Source organism: Oncorhynchus keta, unplaced genomic scaffold (assembly GCF_023373465.1).
Source record: "Oncorhynchus keta strain PuntledgeMale-10-30-2019 unplaced genomic scaffold, Oket_V2 Un_contig_25469_pilon_pilon, whole genome shotgun sequence".
Taxonomy (NCBI): Eukaryota; Metazoa; Chordata; class Actinopteri; order Salmoniformes; family Salmonidae; genus Oncorhynchus; species Oncorhynchus keta.
In genome coordinates, this window is record NW_026284462.1 from 68,458 (window position 1) to 85,734 (window position 17,277).

At 40.8% G+C, this 17,277-nt stretch overlaps 1 protein-coding gene across 1 annotated transcript in view; it reads right to left on the reverse strand.

Annotated features, from left to right (window-relative positions):
- Window positions 1-17,090, reverse strand: part of sema7a (semaphorin 7A) — an 85,180-nt gene extending 68,090 nt beyond the window's left edge. The window contains exons 1-3 of the mRNA XM_052506083.1: window positions 16,440-17,090; window positions 7,098-7,237; window positions 3,006-3,047 (exon numbers count right to left, since the gene is read on the reverse strand). Of these exons, the coding sequence (XP_052362043.1) occupies window positions 3,006-3,047; window positions 7,098-7,237; window positions 16,440-16,524 (267 nt within the window). The 5' untranslated portion in view covers window positions 16,525-17,090. The remainder of the gene's footprint in view (window positions 1-3,005; window positions 3,048-7,097; window positions 7,238-16,439) is intronic.
- Between the last annotated feature and the right edge of the window lie 187 nt (window positions 17,091-17,277).

Consider the following 17,277-nt stretch of genomic DNA (forward strand, 5'->3'; position numbering starts at 1 on the left):
GTGTGTATAGTGTATAGTGTGTATAGTGTGTATAGTGTGTATAGTGTGTATAGTGTGTATAGTGTGTATAGTGTGTATAGTGTGTATAGTGTGCATAGTGTATATAGTGTATAGTGTGTATAGTGTGTATAGTGTGTATAGTGTGTATAGTGTGTATAGTGTATAGTGTGTAAAGTGTGTATAGTGTGTATAGTGTGTATAGTGTATAGTGTGTATAGTGTGTATAGTGTGTATAGTGTGCATAGTGTATAGTGTGCATAGTGTGTATAGTGTGTATAGTGTGTATAGTGTATAGTGTATAGTGTGTATAGTGTATAGTGTGTATAGTGTGTATAGTGTATAGTGTATAGTGTGTATAGTGTGTATAGTGTATAGTGTGTATAGTGTGTATAGTGTATAGTGTATAGTGTGTATAGTGTATAGTGTGTATAGTGTGTATAGTGTGTATAGTGTATAGTGTATAGTGTGTATAGTGTGTATAGTGTGTATAGTGTATAGTGTGTATAGTGTGTATAGTGTATAGTGTATAGTGTGTATAGTGTGTATAGTGTATAGTGTATAGTGTATAGTGTGTATAGTGTATAGTGTGTATAGTGTGTATAGTGTATAGTGTATAGTGTGTATAGTGTATAGTGTATAGTGTGTATAGTGTGTATAGTGTATAGTGTATAGTGTGTATAGTGTATAGTGTGTATAGTGTGTATAGTGTATAGTGTGTATAGTGTGTATAGTGTGTATAGTGTGTATAGTGTATAGTGTGTATAGTGTATAGTGTGTATAGTGTATAGTGTGTATAGTGTGTATAGTGTATAGTGTGTATAGTGTATAGTGTGTATAGTGTGTATAGTGTATAGTGTATAATGTGTATAGTGTGTATAGTGTATAGTGTGTATAGTGTGTATAGTGTGTATAGTGTGTATAGTGTATAGTGTGTATAGTGTGTATAGTGTGTATAGTGTGCATAGTGTATATAGTGTATAGTGTATAGTGTGTATAGTGTGTATAGTGTGTATAGTGTGTATAGTGTATAGTGTGTAAAGTGTGTATAGTGTGTATAGTGTGTATAGTGTATAGTGTGTATAGTGTGTATAGTGTGCATAGTGTATAGTGTGCATAGTGTGTATAGTGTGTATAGTGTGTATAGTGTATAGTGTGTATAGTGTGTATAGTGTGTATAGTGTATAGTGTATAGTGTGTATAGTGTGTATAGTGTGTATAGTGTATAGTGTGTATAGTGTGTATAGTGTGTATAGTGTATAGTGTGTATAGTGTGTATAGTGTATAGTGTATAGTGTGTATAGTGTGTATAGTGTGTATAGTGTGTATAGTGTATAGTGTGTATAGTGTGTATAGTGTGTATAGTGTATAGTGTGTATAGTGTGTATAGTGTGTATAGTGTATAGTGTATAGTGTATAGTGTATATAGTGTATAGTGTGTATAGTGTATAGTGTATAGTGTATAGTGTGTATAGTGTGTATAGTGTATAGTGTGTATAGTGTATAGTGTGTATAGTGTGTATAGTGTATAGTGTGTATAGTGTATAGTGTGTATAGTGTGTATAGTGTATAGTGTGTATAGTGTGTATAGTGTGTATAGTGTGTATAGTGTGTATAGTGTATAGTGTATAGTGTGTATAGTGTATAGTGTATAGTGTGTATAGTGTGTATAGTGTATAGTGTGTATAGTGTATAGTGTGTATAGTGTGTATAGTGTGTATAGTGTATAGTGTATAGTGTGTATAGTGTGTATAGTGTGTATAGTGTATAGTGTATAGTGTGTATAGTGTGTATAGTGTATAGTGTATAGTGTGTATAGTGTGTATAGTGTATAGTGTATAGTGTGTATAGTGTGTATAGTGTGTATAGTGTGTATAGTGTATAGTGTATAGTGTGTATAGTGTGTATAGTGTGTATAGTGTATAATGTGTATAGTGTGTATAGTGTGTAGTGTGTATAGTGTATAGTGTATAGTGTGTATAGTGTATAGTGTGTATAGTGTATAGTGTATAGTGTGTATAGTGTATAGTGTGTATAGTGTGTATAGTGTGTATAGTGTATAGTGTATAGTGTTTATAGTGTGTATAGTGTATAGTGTATAGTGTGTATAGTGTATAGTGTGTATAGTGTGTATAGTGTGTATAGTGTATAGTGTATAGTGTATAGTGTGTATAGTGTATAGTGTATAGTGTGTATAGTGTGTATAGTGTATAGTGTGTATAGTGTGTATAGTGTGTATAGTGTATAGTGTGTATAGTGTATAGTGTGTATAGTGTGTATAGTGTGTATAGTGTGTATAGTGTGTATAGTGTGTATAGTGTATAGTGTATAGTGTATAGTGTGTATAGTGTATAGTGTGTATAGTGTGTATAGTGTATAGTGTATATAGTGTGTATAGTGTATAGTGTATAGTGTGTATAGTGTGTATAGTGTGTATAGTGTATAGTGTGTATAGTGTGTATAGTGTGTATAGTGTGTATAGTGTATAGTGTGTATAGTGTGTATAGTGTATAGTGTGTATAGTGTATAATGTGTATAGTGTGTATAGTGTGTAGTGTGTATAGTGTGTATAGTGTGTATAGTGTATAGTGTGTATAGTGTGTATAGTGTATAGTGTATAGTGTATAGTGTGTATAGTGTATAGTGTATAGTGTGTATAGTGTGTATAGTGTATAGTGTGTATAGTGTGTATAGTGTATAGTGTGTATAGTGTGTATAGTGTATAGTGTATAGTGTGTATAGCGTATAGTGTGTATAGTGTATAGTGTATAGTGTGTATAGTGTATAGTGTGTATAGTGTGTATAGTGTGTATAGTGTATAGTGTATAGTGTGTATAGTGTATAGTGTGTATAGTGTGTATAGTGTATAGTGTATAGTGTGTATAGTGTGTATAGTGTGTATAGTGTATAGTGTATAGTGTTTATAGTATATATATATATATAGAAGAAAACATGGAATAAGTCAAGAGGTATACGTTCTGAAGGCGCTGTATGTGGATTTTACTCACCTCTCCACAGGTCTGTCCAGCCGTCGTGCCGAGTGGGAACAACTGCAGAACAAAAGACGTGATTGAGAAAAACATTCCCCTGTTTTACCTTCCCTGCCTCAGAGCTGTATAAGGCTCTGCTTGGGCTGAATCAGGAGCTTTTCATACTGTAAACCAACATATATCCAGGTTATTGCTTAACTCAAGAGGAATGCATGACTTTCATCTCAACATCCTGATTTTAAGAGCCAACTAACTTGGCCACCAGCGTAAATATTTGAGATACCAGCGTTCGTTTCCCTAAGTACCACAAAACACACAGTATTTTCAAGCTTGAAAGTAGACATTACTCCTACCATTGTTAATATAACTCTTATATAATATAACTGTTAATATAACTAAATGTGCTTATGTCTCTGCATGGCTGGCTCTTTGGGGTTGTAGGCTGGGTATCTGTAAAGCACTTACAACTGCTGATGAGGGTTGGGGGCTTTATAAAATACATTTGAGTGAAATTGGATTGAAACTGACACCTACCTATCTGATGACAGACTTATCCTGAAAATGTAATAATAACAATAATAATAGCTTTGAGATGTCTACTGTTGATGGGTATGTAGCTCGCTGTGGCATTGACGTTATAATTTAATGTCTGGCTTTTGTAGCAAACCTAATGGCTAACCCTACAAACAAGTACCATGTTCTAGCAGCCCTCGGAGACTAACCCGACAAACAAGTACCATGTTCTAGCAGCCCTGTGAGACTAACCCAACAAACAAGTATCATGTTCTAGCAGCCCTGTGAGACTAACCCAACAAACAGGTATCATGTTCTAGCAGCCCTGTGAGACTAACCCTACAAACAAGTACCATGTTCTAGCAGCCCTGTGAGACTAACCCTACAAACAAGTACCATGTTCTAGCAGCCCTGTGAGACTAACCCAACAAACAAGTACCATGTTCTAGCAGCCCTGTGAGACTAACCCAACAAACAAGTATCATGTTCTAGCAGCCCTCGGAGACTAACCCAACAAACAAGTACCATGTTCTAGCAGCCCTGTGAGACTAACCCAACAAACAAGTATCATGTTCTAGCAGCCCTCGGAGACTAACCCAACAAACAAGTATCATGTTCTAGCAGCCCTGTGAGACTAACCCAACAAACAAGTACCATGTTCTAGCAGCCCTGTGAGACTAACCCAACAAACAAGTATCATGTTCTAGCAGCCCTGTGAGACTAACCCAACAAACAAGTACCATGTTCTAGCAGCCCTGTGAGACTAACCCAACAAACAAGTACCATGTTCTAGCAGCCCTGTGAGACTAACCCAACAAACAAGTACCAAGTTCTAGCAGCCCTGTGAGGCTAACCCAACAAACAAGTACCATGTTCTAGCAGCCCTGTGAGACTAACCCAACAAACAAGTACCATGTTCTAGCAGCCCTGTGAGACTAACCCAACAAACAAGTACCAAGTTCTAGCAGCCCTGTGAGGCTAACCCAACAAACAAGTACCATGTTCTAGCAGCCCTGTGAGACTAACCCAACAAACAGGTACCATGTTCTAGCAGCCCTCGGAGACTAACCCAACAAACAAGTATCATGTTCTAGCAGCCCTGTGAGGCTAACCCAACAAACAAGTACCATGTTCTAGCAGCCCTGTGAGACTAACCCAACAAACAAGTATCATGTTCTAGCAGCCCTGTGAGACTAACCCAACAAACAAGTACCATGTTCTAGCAGCCCTGTGAGACTAACCCAACAAACAAGTACCATGTTCTAGCAGCCCTGTGAGACTAACCCAACAAACAAGTACCATGTTCTAGCAGCCCTGTGAGACTAACCCAACAAACAAGTACCATGTTCTAGCAGCCCTCGGAGACTAACCCAACAAACAAGTATCATGTTCTAGCAGCCCTGTGAGACTAACCCAACAAACAAGTATCATGTTCTAGCAGCCCTGTGAGACTAACCCAACAAACAAGTATCATGTTCTAGCAGCCCTGTGAGACTAACCCAACAAACAAGTACCATGTTCTAGCAGCCCTGTGAGACTAACCCAACAAACAAGTATCATGTTCTAGCAGCCCTGTGAGGCTAACCCAACAAACAAGTATCATGTTCTAGCAGCCCTGTGAGGCTAACCCAACAAACAAGTATCATGTTCTAGCAGCCCTGTGAGACTAACCCAACAAACAAGTACCATGTTCTAGCAGCCCTGTGAGACTAACCCAACAAACAAGTACCATGTTCTAGCAGCCCTCGGAGACTAACCCATCAAACAAGTATCATGTTCTAGCAGCCCTGTGAGACTAATCCAACAAACAAGTACCATGTTCTAGCAGCCCTGTGAGACTAACCCAACAAACAAGTACCATGTTCTAGCAGCCCTCGGAGACTAACCCATCAAACAAGTATCATGTTCTAGCAGCCCTGTGAGACTAACCCAACAAACAAGTACCATGTTCTAGCAGCCCTGTGAGACTAACCCAACAAACAGGTACCATGTTCTAGCAGCCCTGTGAGACTAACCCAACAAACAAGTACCATGTTCTAGCATCCCTGTGAGACTAACCCAACAAACAAGTACCATGTTCTAGCAGCCCTGTGAGGCTAACCCAACAAACAAGTACCATGTTCTAGCAGCCCTGTGAGACTAACCCAACAAACAGGTACCATGTTCTAGCAGCCCTGTGAGACTAACCCAACAAACAAGTACCATGTTCTAGCATCCCTGTGAGACTAACCCAACAAACAAGTACCATGTTCTAGCAGCCCTGTGAGACTAACCCAACAAACAAGTACCATGTTCTAGCAGCCCTGTGAGACTAACCCAACAAACAAGTACCATGTTCTAGCAGCCCTGTGAGACTAACCCAACAAACAAGTACCATGTTCTAGCAGCCCTGTGAGACTAACCCAACAAACAAGTACCATGTTCTAGCAGCCCTGTGAGGCTAACCCAACAAACAAGTACCATGTTCTAGCAGCCCTGTGAGACTAACCCAACAAACAAGTACCATGTTCTAGCAGCCCTGTGAGACTAACCCAACAAACAAGTACCATGTTCTAGCATCCCTGTGAGACTAACCCAACAAACAAGTACCATGTTCTAGCAGCCCTGTGAGACTAACCCAACAAACAAGTACCATGTTCTAGCATCCCTGTGAGACTAACCCAACAAACAAGTACCATGTTCTAGCAGCCCTGTGAGACTAACCCAACAAACAAGTACCATCTTCTAGCAGCCCTGTGAGACTAACCCTACAAACAAGTACCATGTTCTAGCAGCCCTGTGAGACTAACCCAACAAACAAGTACCATGTTTAGCAGCCCTGTGAGACTAACCCAACAAACAAGTATCATCCTAGCAGCCCTGTGAGACTAACCCAACAAACAGGTACCATGTTCTAGCAGCCCTGTGAGACTAACCCAACAAACAAGTACCATGTTCTAGCAGCCCTGTGAGGCTAACCCAACAAACAAGTACCATGTTCTAGCAGCCCTGTGAGACTAACCCAACAAACAAGTACCATGTTCTAGCAGCCCTGTGAGACTAACCCAACAAACAAGTACCATGTTCTAGAAAGGAGAATATGACATTCAACATACTGTATGATACCAATTATTAAAAGAGGGACACTGCATATAAAATGAGCATGGTTTTTTATTTGTATATTTAACCTTTATTTAACTAGGCAAGTCAGTTAAGTTATTGCCTTTACCACCCTACTCTTCTACATTGGAACACACTGTACATATATATTTTTTCTAATGTATTATTGACTGTACGTTTGTTTTACTCCATGTGTAACTCTGTGTTGTTGTTTGTGTCACACTGCTTTGCTTTATCTTGGCCAGGTCGCAGTTGTAAATGAGAACTTGTTCTCAACTGGCCGACCTGGTTAAATAAAAGGTGAAACAAACATGTTTTTAAAAGACGAGCGACCCAGGGATGTGTGTGTGGGGGGGGGACCTTTAACAGAATGTGACTGGCAGAACGGGTGTTGTATGTGGAGGATGAGGGCTGTAGTAGATATCTCAAATAGGGGGGGGGCGGCTAATTGTGATCTTGGGAGGGAAAGGAAAGGGAACAGTGACTGTGTGTACCAACCTCTAATATTCGACTGTACTCCACATCAATCTGAAAGACAAAGTCTGTGCCTCCAACGTACAGCTCATCACCATCTTCTGGTTGGAAGAAGACTGTGTGGTTCTGAGGAAGGTTATATTCCAGCCGGCTTTCTATCCTGTCTGGAGGAAGGAACAGAATTAGAATCTGGATGGAGCTGGATGGTGGTACGGCCATAGAAAGAATGAGCTGCATTAGCTATTATTTACAATTATTAATTATATTTCTCTGGGTACAGTAGAAGGTTTCAGAAAACAAAATGGGGACAAAGCAAGAATGTACATTGGAAGAAATGAAAAAAAAAAAAGAACAGGACTGTTTTCATAATATTTGTGGGTAGATGTCAATACAGTAGTGTTCCACAGACAACTGTAATGCTGATTTTACGTCCGTGTGGCACTATTCATTCACACACACGATGGAAAGCATCATGTTGGTGTAATTTTCTACAGTGTCATTCCCTGGGCTACATCATTCTGTTTCCCTGGGCTACATCATTCTGTTTCCGTGGGCTACATCATTCTGTTTCCCTGGGCTACATCATTCTGTTTCCCTGGGCTACATCATTCTGTTTCCCTGGGCTACATCATTCTGTTTCCCTGGGCTACATCATTCTGTTTCCCTGGGCTACATCATTCTGTTTCCCTGGGCTACATCATTCTGTTTCCCTGGGCTACATCATTCTGTTTCCGTGGGCTACATCATTCTGTTTCCCTGGGCTACATCATTCTGTTTCCCTGGGCTACATCATTCTGTTTCCCTGGGCTACATCATTCTGTTTCCCTGGGCTACATCATTCTGTTTCCCTGGGCTACATCATTCTGTTTCCCTGGGCTACATCATTCTGTTTCCCTGGGCTACATCATTCTGTTTCCCTGCGCTACATCATTCTGTTTCCCTGGGCTACATCATTCTGTTTCCCTGGGCTACATCATTCTGTTTCCCTGGGCTACATCATTCTGTTTCCCTGGGCTACATCATTCTGTTTCCCTGGGCTACATCATTCTGTTTCCGTGGGCTTCATAATTTTGTTTCCCTGGGCTACATCATTCTGTTTCCCTGAGCTATATCATTCTGTAGCCCTGAACTATATAATTCTGAATCCCTGAGCTATATCCTTCTGAATCCCTGAGCTATATCATTCTGAATCCCTGAGCTATATCATTCTGAATCCCTGAGCTATATCATTCTGAATCCCTGAGCTATATCATTCTGTAGCCCTGAGCTATATCATTCTGAATCCCTGAGCTATATCCTTCTGAATCCCTGAGCTATGTCATTCTGTAGCCCTGAGCTATATCATTCTGAATCCCTGAGCTATATCATTCTGAATCCCTGAGCTATATCATTCTGAATCCCTGAGCTATATCATTCTGAATCACTGAGCTATATCATTTTGAATCCCTGAAATAAATAATTCTGTTTAGCTCTAATGCTGTCTTTCTAGGTGGTAGTTCTAATGCTGTCTTTCTAGGTGGTAGTTCTAATGCTGTCTCTCTATGTGGTAGTTATAATGCTCTCTCTCTCTAGGTGGTAGTTCTAATACTGTCTCTCTAGGTGGTAGTTCTAATGCTGTCTCTCTAGGTGGTAGTTATAATGCTGTCTCTCTAGGTGGTAGTTCTAATGCTGTCTCTCTATGTGGTAGTTATAATGCTCTCTCTCTCTAGGTGGTAGTTCTAATACTGTCTCTCTAGGTGGTAGTTCTAATGCTGTCTCTCTAGGTGGTAGTTCTAATGCTGTCTCTCTCGGTGGTAGTTCTAATGCTGTCTCTCTGGGTGGTAGTTCTAATGCTGTCTCTCTAGGTGGTAGTTATAATGCTCTCTCTCTCTCTAGGTGGTAGTTCTAATGCTGTCTCTCTAGGTGGTAGTTCTAATGCTGTCTCTCTAGGTGGGAGTTCTAATGCTGTCTCTCTAGGTGGTAGTTCTAATGCTGTCTCTCTAGGTGGTAGTTCTAATGCTGTCTCTCTAGGTGGTAGTTCTAATGCTGTCTCTCTAGGTGGTAGTTCTAATACTGTCTCTCTAGGTGGTAGTTCTAATGCTCTCTCTCTCTAGGTGGTAGTTCTAATGCTCTCTCTCTCTAGGTGGTAGTTCTAATGCTGTCTCTCTAGGTGGTAGTTCTAATGCTGTCTCTCTAGATGGTAGTTCTAATGCTGTCTCTCTAGGTGGTAGTTCTAATGCTGTCTCTCTAGGTGGTAGTTCTAATGCTGTCTCTCTAGGTGGTAGTTATAATGCTGTCTCTTTAGGTGGTAGTTCTAATGCTGTCTCTCTAGGTGGTAGTTCTCATGCTGTCTCTCTAGGTGGTAGTTCTAATGCTGTCTCTCTAGGTGGTAGTTCTAATGCGGTCTCTCTAGGTGGTAGTTCTCATGCTGTCTCTCTAGGTGGTACTTCTCATGCTGTCTCTCTGGGTGGTAGTTCTAATGCGGTCTCTCTAGGTGGTAGTTATAATGCTGTCTCTCTAGGTGGTAGTTCTAATGCTGTCTCTCTAGGTGGTAGTTCTAATGCTGTCTCTCTAGGTGGTAGTTCTAATGCGGTCTCTCTAGGTGGTAGTTATAATGCTGTCTCTCTAGGTGGTAGTTCTAATGCTGTCTCTCTAGGTGGTAGTTCTAATGCTGTCTCTCTAGGTGGTAGTTCTAATGCTGTCTCTCTGGGTGGTAGTTATAATGCTGTCTCTCTAGGTGGTAGTTCTAATGCTGTCTCTCTAGGTGGTAGTTATAATGCTGTCTCTTTAGGTGGTAGTTCTAATGCTGTCTCTCTAGGTGGTAGTTCTAATGCTGTCTCTCTAGGTGGTAGTTCTAATGCTGTCTCTCTGGGTGGTAGTTATAATGCTGTCTCTCTAGGTGGTAGTTCTAATGCTGTCTCTCTGGGTGGTAGTTCTAATGCTGTCTCTCTAGGTGGTAGTTCTAATGCTGTCTCTCTAGGTGGTAGTTCTAATGCTGTCTCTCTGGGTGGTAGTTATAATGCTGTCTCTCTAGGTGGTAGTTATAATGCTGTCTCTCTAGGTGGTAGTTCTAATGCTGTCTCTCTAGGTGGTAGTTATAATGCTGTCTCTCTGGGTGGTAGTTCTAATGCTGTCTCTCTAGGTGGTAGTTCTAATGCTGTCTCTCTGGGTGGTAGTTCTAATGCTGTCTCTCTAGGTGGTAGTTCTAATGCTGTCTCTCTAGGTGGTAGTTCTAATGCTGTCTCTCTAGGTGGTAGTTCTAATGCTGTCTCTCTGGGTGGTAGTTATAATGCTGTCTCTCTGGGTGGTAGTTATAATGCTGTCTCTCTAGGTGGTAGTTATAATGCTGTCTCTCTAGGTGGTAGTTCTAATGCTGTCTCTCTAGGTGGTAGTTCTAATGCTGTCTCTCTAGGTGGTAGTTCTAATGCTGTCTCTCTAGGTGGTAGTTCTCATGCTGTCTCTCTAGGTGGTAGTTCTCATGCTGTCTCTCTAGGTGGTAGTTCTCATGCTGTCTCTCTGGGTGGTAGTTCTAATGCGGTCTCTCTAGGTGGTAGTTATAATGCTGTCTCTCTAGGTGGTAGTTCTAATGCGGTCTCTCTAGGTGGTAGTTCTCATGCTGTCTCTCTGGGTGGTAGTTCTAATGCGGTCTCTCTAGGTGGTAGTTCTCATGCTGTCTCTCTGGGTGGTAGTTCTAATGCTGTCTCTCTAGGTGGTAGTTCTCATGCTGTCTCTCTAGGTGGTAGTTCTCATGCTGTCTCTCTAGGTGGTAGTTCTCATGCTGTCTCTCTGGGTGGTAGTTCTAATGCGGTCTCTCTAGGTGGTAGTTATAATGCTGTCTCTCTGGGTGGTAGTTATAATGCTGTCTCTCTAGGTGGTAGTTCTAATGCTGTCTCTCTGGGTGGTAGTTATAATGCGGTCTCTCTAGGTGGTAGTTCTCATGCTGTCTCTCTGGGTGGTAGTTCTAATGCGGTCTCTCTAGGTGGTAGTTCTCATGCTGTCTCTCTGGGTGGTAGTTCTAATGCTGTCTCTAGGTGGTAGTTCTCATGCTGTCTCTCTAGGTGGTAGTTCTCATGCTGTCTCTCTGGGTGGTAGTTCTAATGCGGTCTCTCTAGGTGGTAGTTATAATGCTGTCTCTCTAGGTGGTAGTTCTAATGCGGTCTCTCTAGGTGGTAGTTCTAATGCTGTCTCTCTCGGTGGTAGTTCTAATGCTGTCTCTCTAGGTGGTAGTTCTAATGCTGTCTCTCTAGGTGGTAGTTCTAATGCTGTCTCTCTAGGTGGTAGTTATAATGCTGTCTCTTTAGGTGGTAGTTATAATACTGTCTCTCTGGGTGGGAGTTATAATGCTGTCTCTCTGGGTGGTAGTTCTAATGCTGTCTCTCTGGGTGGTAGTTATAATGCTGTCTCTCTAGGTGGTAGTTATAATGTTGTCTCTCTAGGTGGTAGTTCTAATGCGGTCTCTCTAGGTGGTAGCTCTAATGCTGTCTCTCTGGGTGGTAGTTATAATGCTGTCTCTCTAGGTGGTAGTTATAATGCTGTCTCTCTAGGTGGTAGTTCTAATGCTGTCTCTCTGGGTGGTAGTTATAATGCTGTCTCTCTAGGTGGTAGTTATAATGCTGTCTCTCTAGGTGGTAGTTATAATACTGTCTCTCTGGGTGGGAGTTATAATGCTGTCTTTCTGCATTAAGTATCACCAGCACACAGACTAGACTCTTCAGAGTTCACGGACTGTTATGTGATACGGCTAGAAAAACATCCCTAACACCTAAGAACAGGTTGGAGCACTATAATACAGGTATATAGGCTTCATATTTACACTGAGTGCACCAAACATTAGGAACCACCTTTAGTCAGGTCATGAACTATACAAGGTGTTGAAAATGTTCCACAGGGATACGGGCCCATGGGAAATTGTTGCGTGTGAAAAACCCAGCAGCATTGCAGTTCTTGACACACTCAAACCGGTTCGCCTAGCAACTACTACCATACTCAGTTGAAAGGAACTTAAATCTTTTGTCTTGCCCATTCAATCTCTGAATGGCACCTTTGCAGTAGGGTGGTAGTGTTGCTTTTGATACCATCGATCACCACATTCTTTTGGAGAGATTGGAAACCCAAATTGGTCTACACGGACATGTTCTGGCCTGGTTTAGATCTTATCTGTTGGAAAGATATGTTAGTCTCTCTGAATGGTTTGTCTTCTGACAAATCAACTGTAAGTTTCGGTGTTCCTCAAGGTTCTGTTTTTTTTTGTTTTCACTATACATTTGACCTCTTGGTGATGTCATTCGGAAACATGTTAACTTCCACTGCTATGCGGATGACACACAGCTGTACATTTCAATGAAACATGGTGAAACCCCAACATTGCCCTCCCTGGAAGCCTGTGTTTCAGACATAAGGAAGTGGATGGTGGCAAATGTTATACTTTTAAACTCGGACAAAACAGAGATGCTTGTTCTCGGTCCCAAGAAACAAAGAGATCTCTCTGTTGGATCTGACAATTAATCTTAATGGTTGTACAGTCGTCTCAAATAAAACTGTGAAGGACCTCGGCGTTACTCTGGACCCTGATCTCTCTTTTGAAGAACATATCAAGACTGTTTCAAGGACAGCTTTTTTCCATCTATGTAACATTGCAAAAATCAGAAACTTTCTGTCCAAAAATGATGCTGAAAAATGTATCCATGCTTTTGTCACTTCAAGGTTAGACTACTGCAATGCTCTACTTTCCGGCTACCCGGATAAAGCACTAAATAAACTTCAGTTAGTGCTAAATACGGCTGCTAGAATCCTGACTAGAACCAAAAAATGTGATCATATTACTCCAGTGCTAGCCTCTCTACACTGGCTTCCTGTTAAGGCTAGGGCTGATTTCAAAGGTTTACTGCTAACCTACAAAGCATTACATGGGCTTGCTCCTACCTATCTCTCTGATTTGGTCCTGCCATACATACCTACACGTACGCTACGGTCACAAGAAGCAGGCCTCCTAATTGTCCCTAGAATTTCTAAGCAAACAGCTGGAGGCAGGGCTTTCTCTACCCATGTGAGAGACCCAGACTCAGTCTCAACCTTTAAGTCTTTATTGAAGACTCATCTCTTCAGTAGGTCCTATGATTGAGTGTAGTCTGGCCCAGGAGTGGGAAGGTGAACGGAAAGGCTCTGGAGCAACGAACCGCCCTTGCTGTCTCTGCCTGGCCGGTTCCCCTCTTTCCACTGGGATTCTCTGCCTCTAACCCTATTACAGGGGCTGAGTCACTGGCTTACTGGTGCTCTTTCATGTCGTCCCTAGGACGGGTGCATCACTTGAGTGGGTTGAGTCACTGATGTGATCTTCCTGTCTAGGTTGGCGCCCCTCTCTGGTTTCTTGTGGTTGGAGAGATCTTTGTAGGCTATACTCAGTAGTAAATTGGTGTTTTGAAGATATCCCTCTAGTGGTGTGGAGGCTGTGCTTTGGCAAAGTGGGTGGGGTTATATCCTGCCTGGTTGGCCCTGGTATCGTCGGATGGGGCCACAGTGTCTCCTGTCCCCTCCTGTCTCAGCCTCCAGTACTTATGCTGCAGTAGTTTATGTGTCGGGGGGCTAGGGTCAGTTTGTTATATCTGGAGTATTTATCCTGTCCTATCCGGTGTCCTGTGTGAATTTAAGTATGCTCTCTCTAATTCGCTCTCTCCCTCTCCTCCCTCATAATAGTGTGTAACCGTTGAGACGCAACAGACAACTTTGCGAGACGTCCGATCTTTCGGACCTCTCCTGGTCTGACAAATGCCGCTCTGGTTCTCACCTTTCACTGCAGATTAGGAAGTGCGAGATCGGCGGATGTGGTGGATAGATCTCTCTCTCCATCTTAACCTGACAGATTATTAATGGGGATGTGGTGGATAGATCTCTCTCTCCATCTTAACCTGACAGATTATTAATGGGGATGTGGTGGATAGATCTCTCTCTCCATCTTAACCTGACAGATTATTAATGGGGATGTGGTGGATAGATCTCTCTCTCCATCTTAACCTGACAGATTATTAATGGGGATGTGATGGATAGATCTCTCTCTCCATCTTAATCTGACAGATTATTAATGGGGATGTGGTGGATAGATCTCTCTCTCCATCTTAACCTGACAGATTATTAATGGGGATGTGGTGGATAGATCTCTCTCTCCATCTTAACCTGACAGATTATTAATGGGGATGTGGTGGATAGATCTCTCTCTCCATTTTAACCTGACAGATTATTAATGGGGATGTGATGGATAGATCTCTCTCTCCATCTTAACCTGACAGATTATTAATGGGGATGTGGTGGATAGATCTCTCTCTCCATTTTAACCTGACAGATTATTAATGGGGATGTGGTGGATAGATCTCTCTCTCCATCTTAATCTGACAGATTATTAATGGGGATGTGGTGGATAGATCTCTCTCTCCATCTTAATCTGACAGATTATTAATGGGGATGTGATGGATAGATCTCTCTCTCCATCTTAACCTGACAGATTATTAATGGGGATGTGGTGGATAGATCTCTCTCTCCATCTTAATCTGACAGATTATTAATGGGGATGTGATGGATAGATCTCTCTCTCCATCTTAACCTGACAGATTATTAATGGGGATGTGGTGGATAGATCTCTCTCTCCATCTTAACCTGACAGATTATTAATGGGGATGTGATGGATAGATCTCTCTCTCCATCTTAATCTGACAGATTATTAATGGGGATGTGATGGATAGATCTCTCTCTCCATTTTAACCTGACAGATTATTAATGGGGATGTTTTTATGATGCTAATTAGATGTCTGGAGGGGTGCGGACATCCACTCTAGAGGGTTAAAGTAGAGTCCTTAATCCTATCAGTCCCAAGACCCCAGCAAAAAATCTGCCCATCTATAAATAGCCCAAACAACTACCCTCTTCCCCTACTATATTTATTTATTTAGCTCCTTTGCACCCCAGTATTTCTACTTTGCACACTCATCTACTCTCAAATCTACGATTCCAGTGCTATATTTTACTTCGCCACCATGGCCTATTTATTGCCTTTACCTCCCTTATCTCACCTCATTTGCTCACATTGCATATAGACTTATTTTCCTACTGTATTATTGCCTGTATGTTTGTTTACTCCATGTGTCACTCTGTGTTGTTGTATGTGTCGAACTGCTTTGCTTTATCTTGGCCAGGTCGCAGTTGTAAATGAGAACTTGTTCTCAACTTGTCTCCTTCCAGTTCTCTGCTGCCAATGACTGGAACGAACTACAAAAATCTCTGAAACTGGAAACACTTATCTCCCTCACTAGCTTTAAGCACCAGCTGTCAGAGCAGCTCACAGATTACTGCACCTGTACATAGTCCACCTATAATTTAGTCCAAACAACTACCTCTTTCCCAACTGTATTTAATTTATTTATTTATTTTGCTCCTTTGCACCCAATTAATTCTATCTCTACTTTACACATTATTCCACTGCAAATCTACCATTCCAGTGTTTTACTTGCTATATTGTATTTACTTCGCCACCATGGCCTTTTTTTTGCCTTTACCTCCCTTATCTCACCTCATTTGCTCACATTGTATATAGACTTATTTTTCTACTGTATTATTGACTGTATGTTTGTTTTACTCCATGTGTAACTCTGTGTTGTTGTATGTGTCGAACTGCTTTGCTTTATCTTGGCCGGGTCGCAACTGTAAATGAGAACTTGTTCTCAACTTGCCTACCTGGTTAAATAAAGGTGAAATTAAATTTAAAAAATAAAAAATTAGACACTATGACCTGGGATCTCCTATGGTCTTCTATGTAGAAGAACCGCCTACCTTTTTAACGACTCCTGTGTACTTTCTGGGCGTCATAGATCAGAACATGTTAAGTGTTTGTGAGTCTCAGCTTTCCATAGATAACTTTTAATAGTTTGTAGCTCAAACCATTCTGAATCTAAAGATGTTTTTATAAAACAAAATGTAAAAAAGACCTGGGCCAGTTAAGGATCTGCTCTTGTCTCACAAATACAGCTCTAGCTCAGCCCCAGTTAAGTTTTGTAGCTCAAACACATGATGTTTAAAAGGGTTTATGATCTTGATCTTGATCTGACTACCCTTCCTCCTAGACTTTGATGGTTGCTTTTATGATATGGTTCGATATATATAAATATATATTTATTTTTTAAATTTATTTTTTAAATTTAATTAAAAATGTTTAGTTTTTTTGCACTTTGGGATTATTATTATGTAATGAAAATCGTTTTACAACGGTAATACATTATTATTATTATTATTATTATATTATTGACACTTTGAATCAGACATGACAGCCTTCGTTGCAAAATTGTTACAGTTAATGAACAGGTGCCGTGTGTGCAGCAGCAGTCACAGAATACATGTACTTACCTTGTCTCAAGATGAGTCTTGGTATATCCCTCACACCTCGGATAAATGGAAAATTAATCAAACCAAGAAAAACAAGCAAATTCATTTTTATGCGTTGATTTTGCGGTCAAACTACTCAGAATAATTCATTGGTGTTGCCCATGACGGCAAATGGGTTGGAATCATGATGAACGTGGAAATGAATAGGTTGCTGTCCGTCTCCGTTCATCGCAAACACTGGGAACTAACAGATTCCTCCCCGGAGGAAGAGGGAGGGGCTTGTAATCCCGCCTCCTTTCACTCCGGGTTCAACGTTTTTGTCCCATTATAAATCTAACGTTACTGCTAAAATAAAACACTTATAAATTAACTACCCATCACATTATAAATCTAACGTTACTGCTAAAATAAAAACACTTATAAATTAACTTCCATCATCACCATACAAATCTAACGTTACTGCTAAAATAAAAACACTTATAAATTAACTTCCATCACATTATACATCTAACGTTACTGCTAAAATAAAAACACTTGTAAAATAACTACCCATCACATTATAAATCTAACGTTACTACTAAAATAAAAATAAAAAAACGTATATTTATTTCTATCTTGGTTTTTATTTCGATTGATAGATCCGTGTGGATAAGACCAATGAAACGCCCCAGATGGCTAAAAACAACCACACGATAACGTCAGCTAGCTAGTTAGCTGTTTGTTGCCAGGGAAACATAAACAAAGACCGTAGAGAAAAGCGAGACACCCGACACTCCCATCATTTTTATTTGTTATAGTTGCGGGTGGGGAAGAGACGATTGGATTAAATATCGCTGCTTGATAATTAAAGCATGTTTTT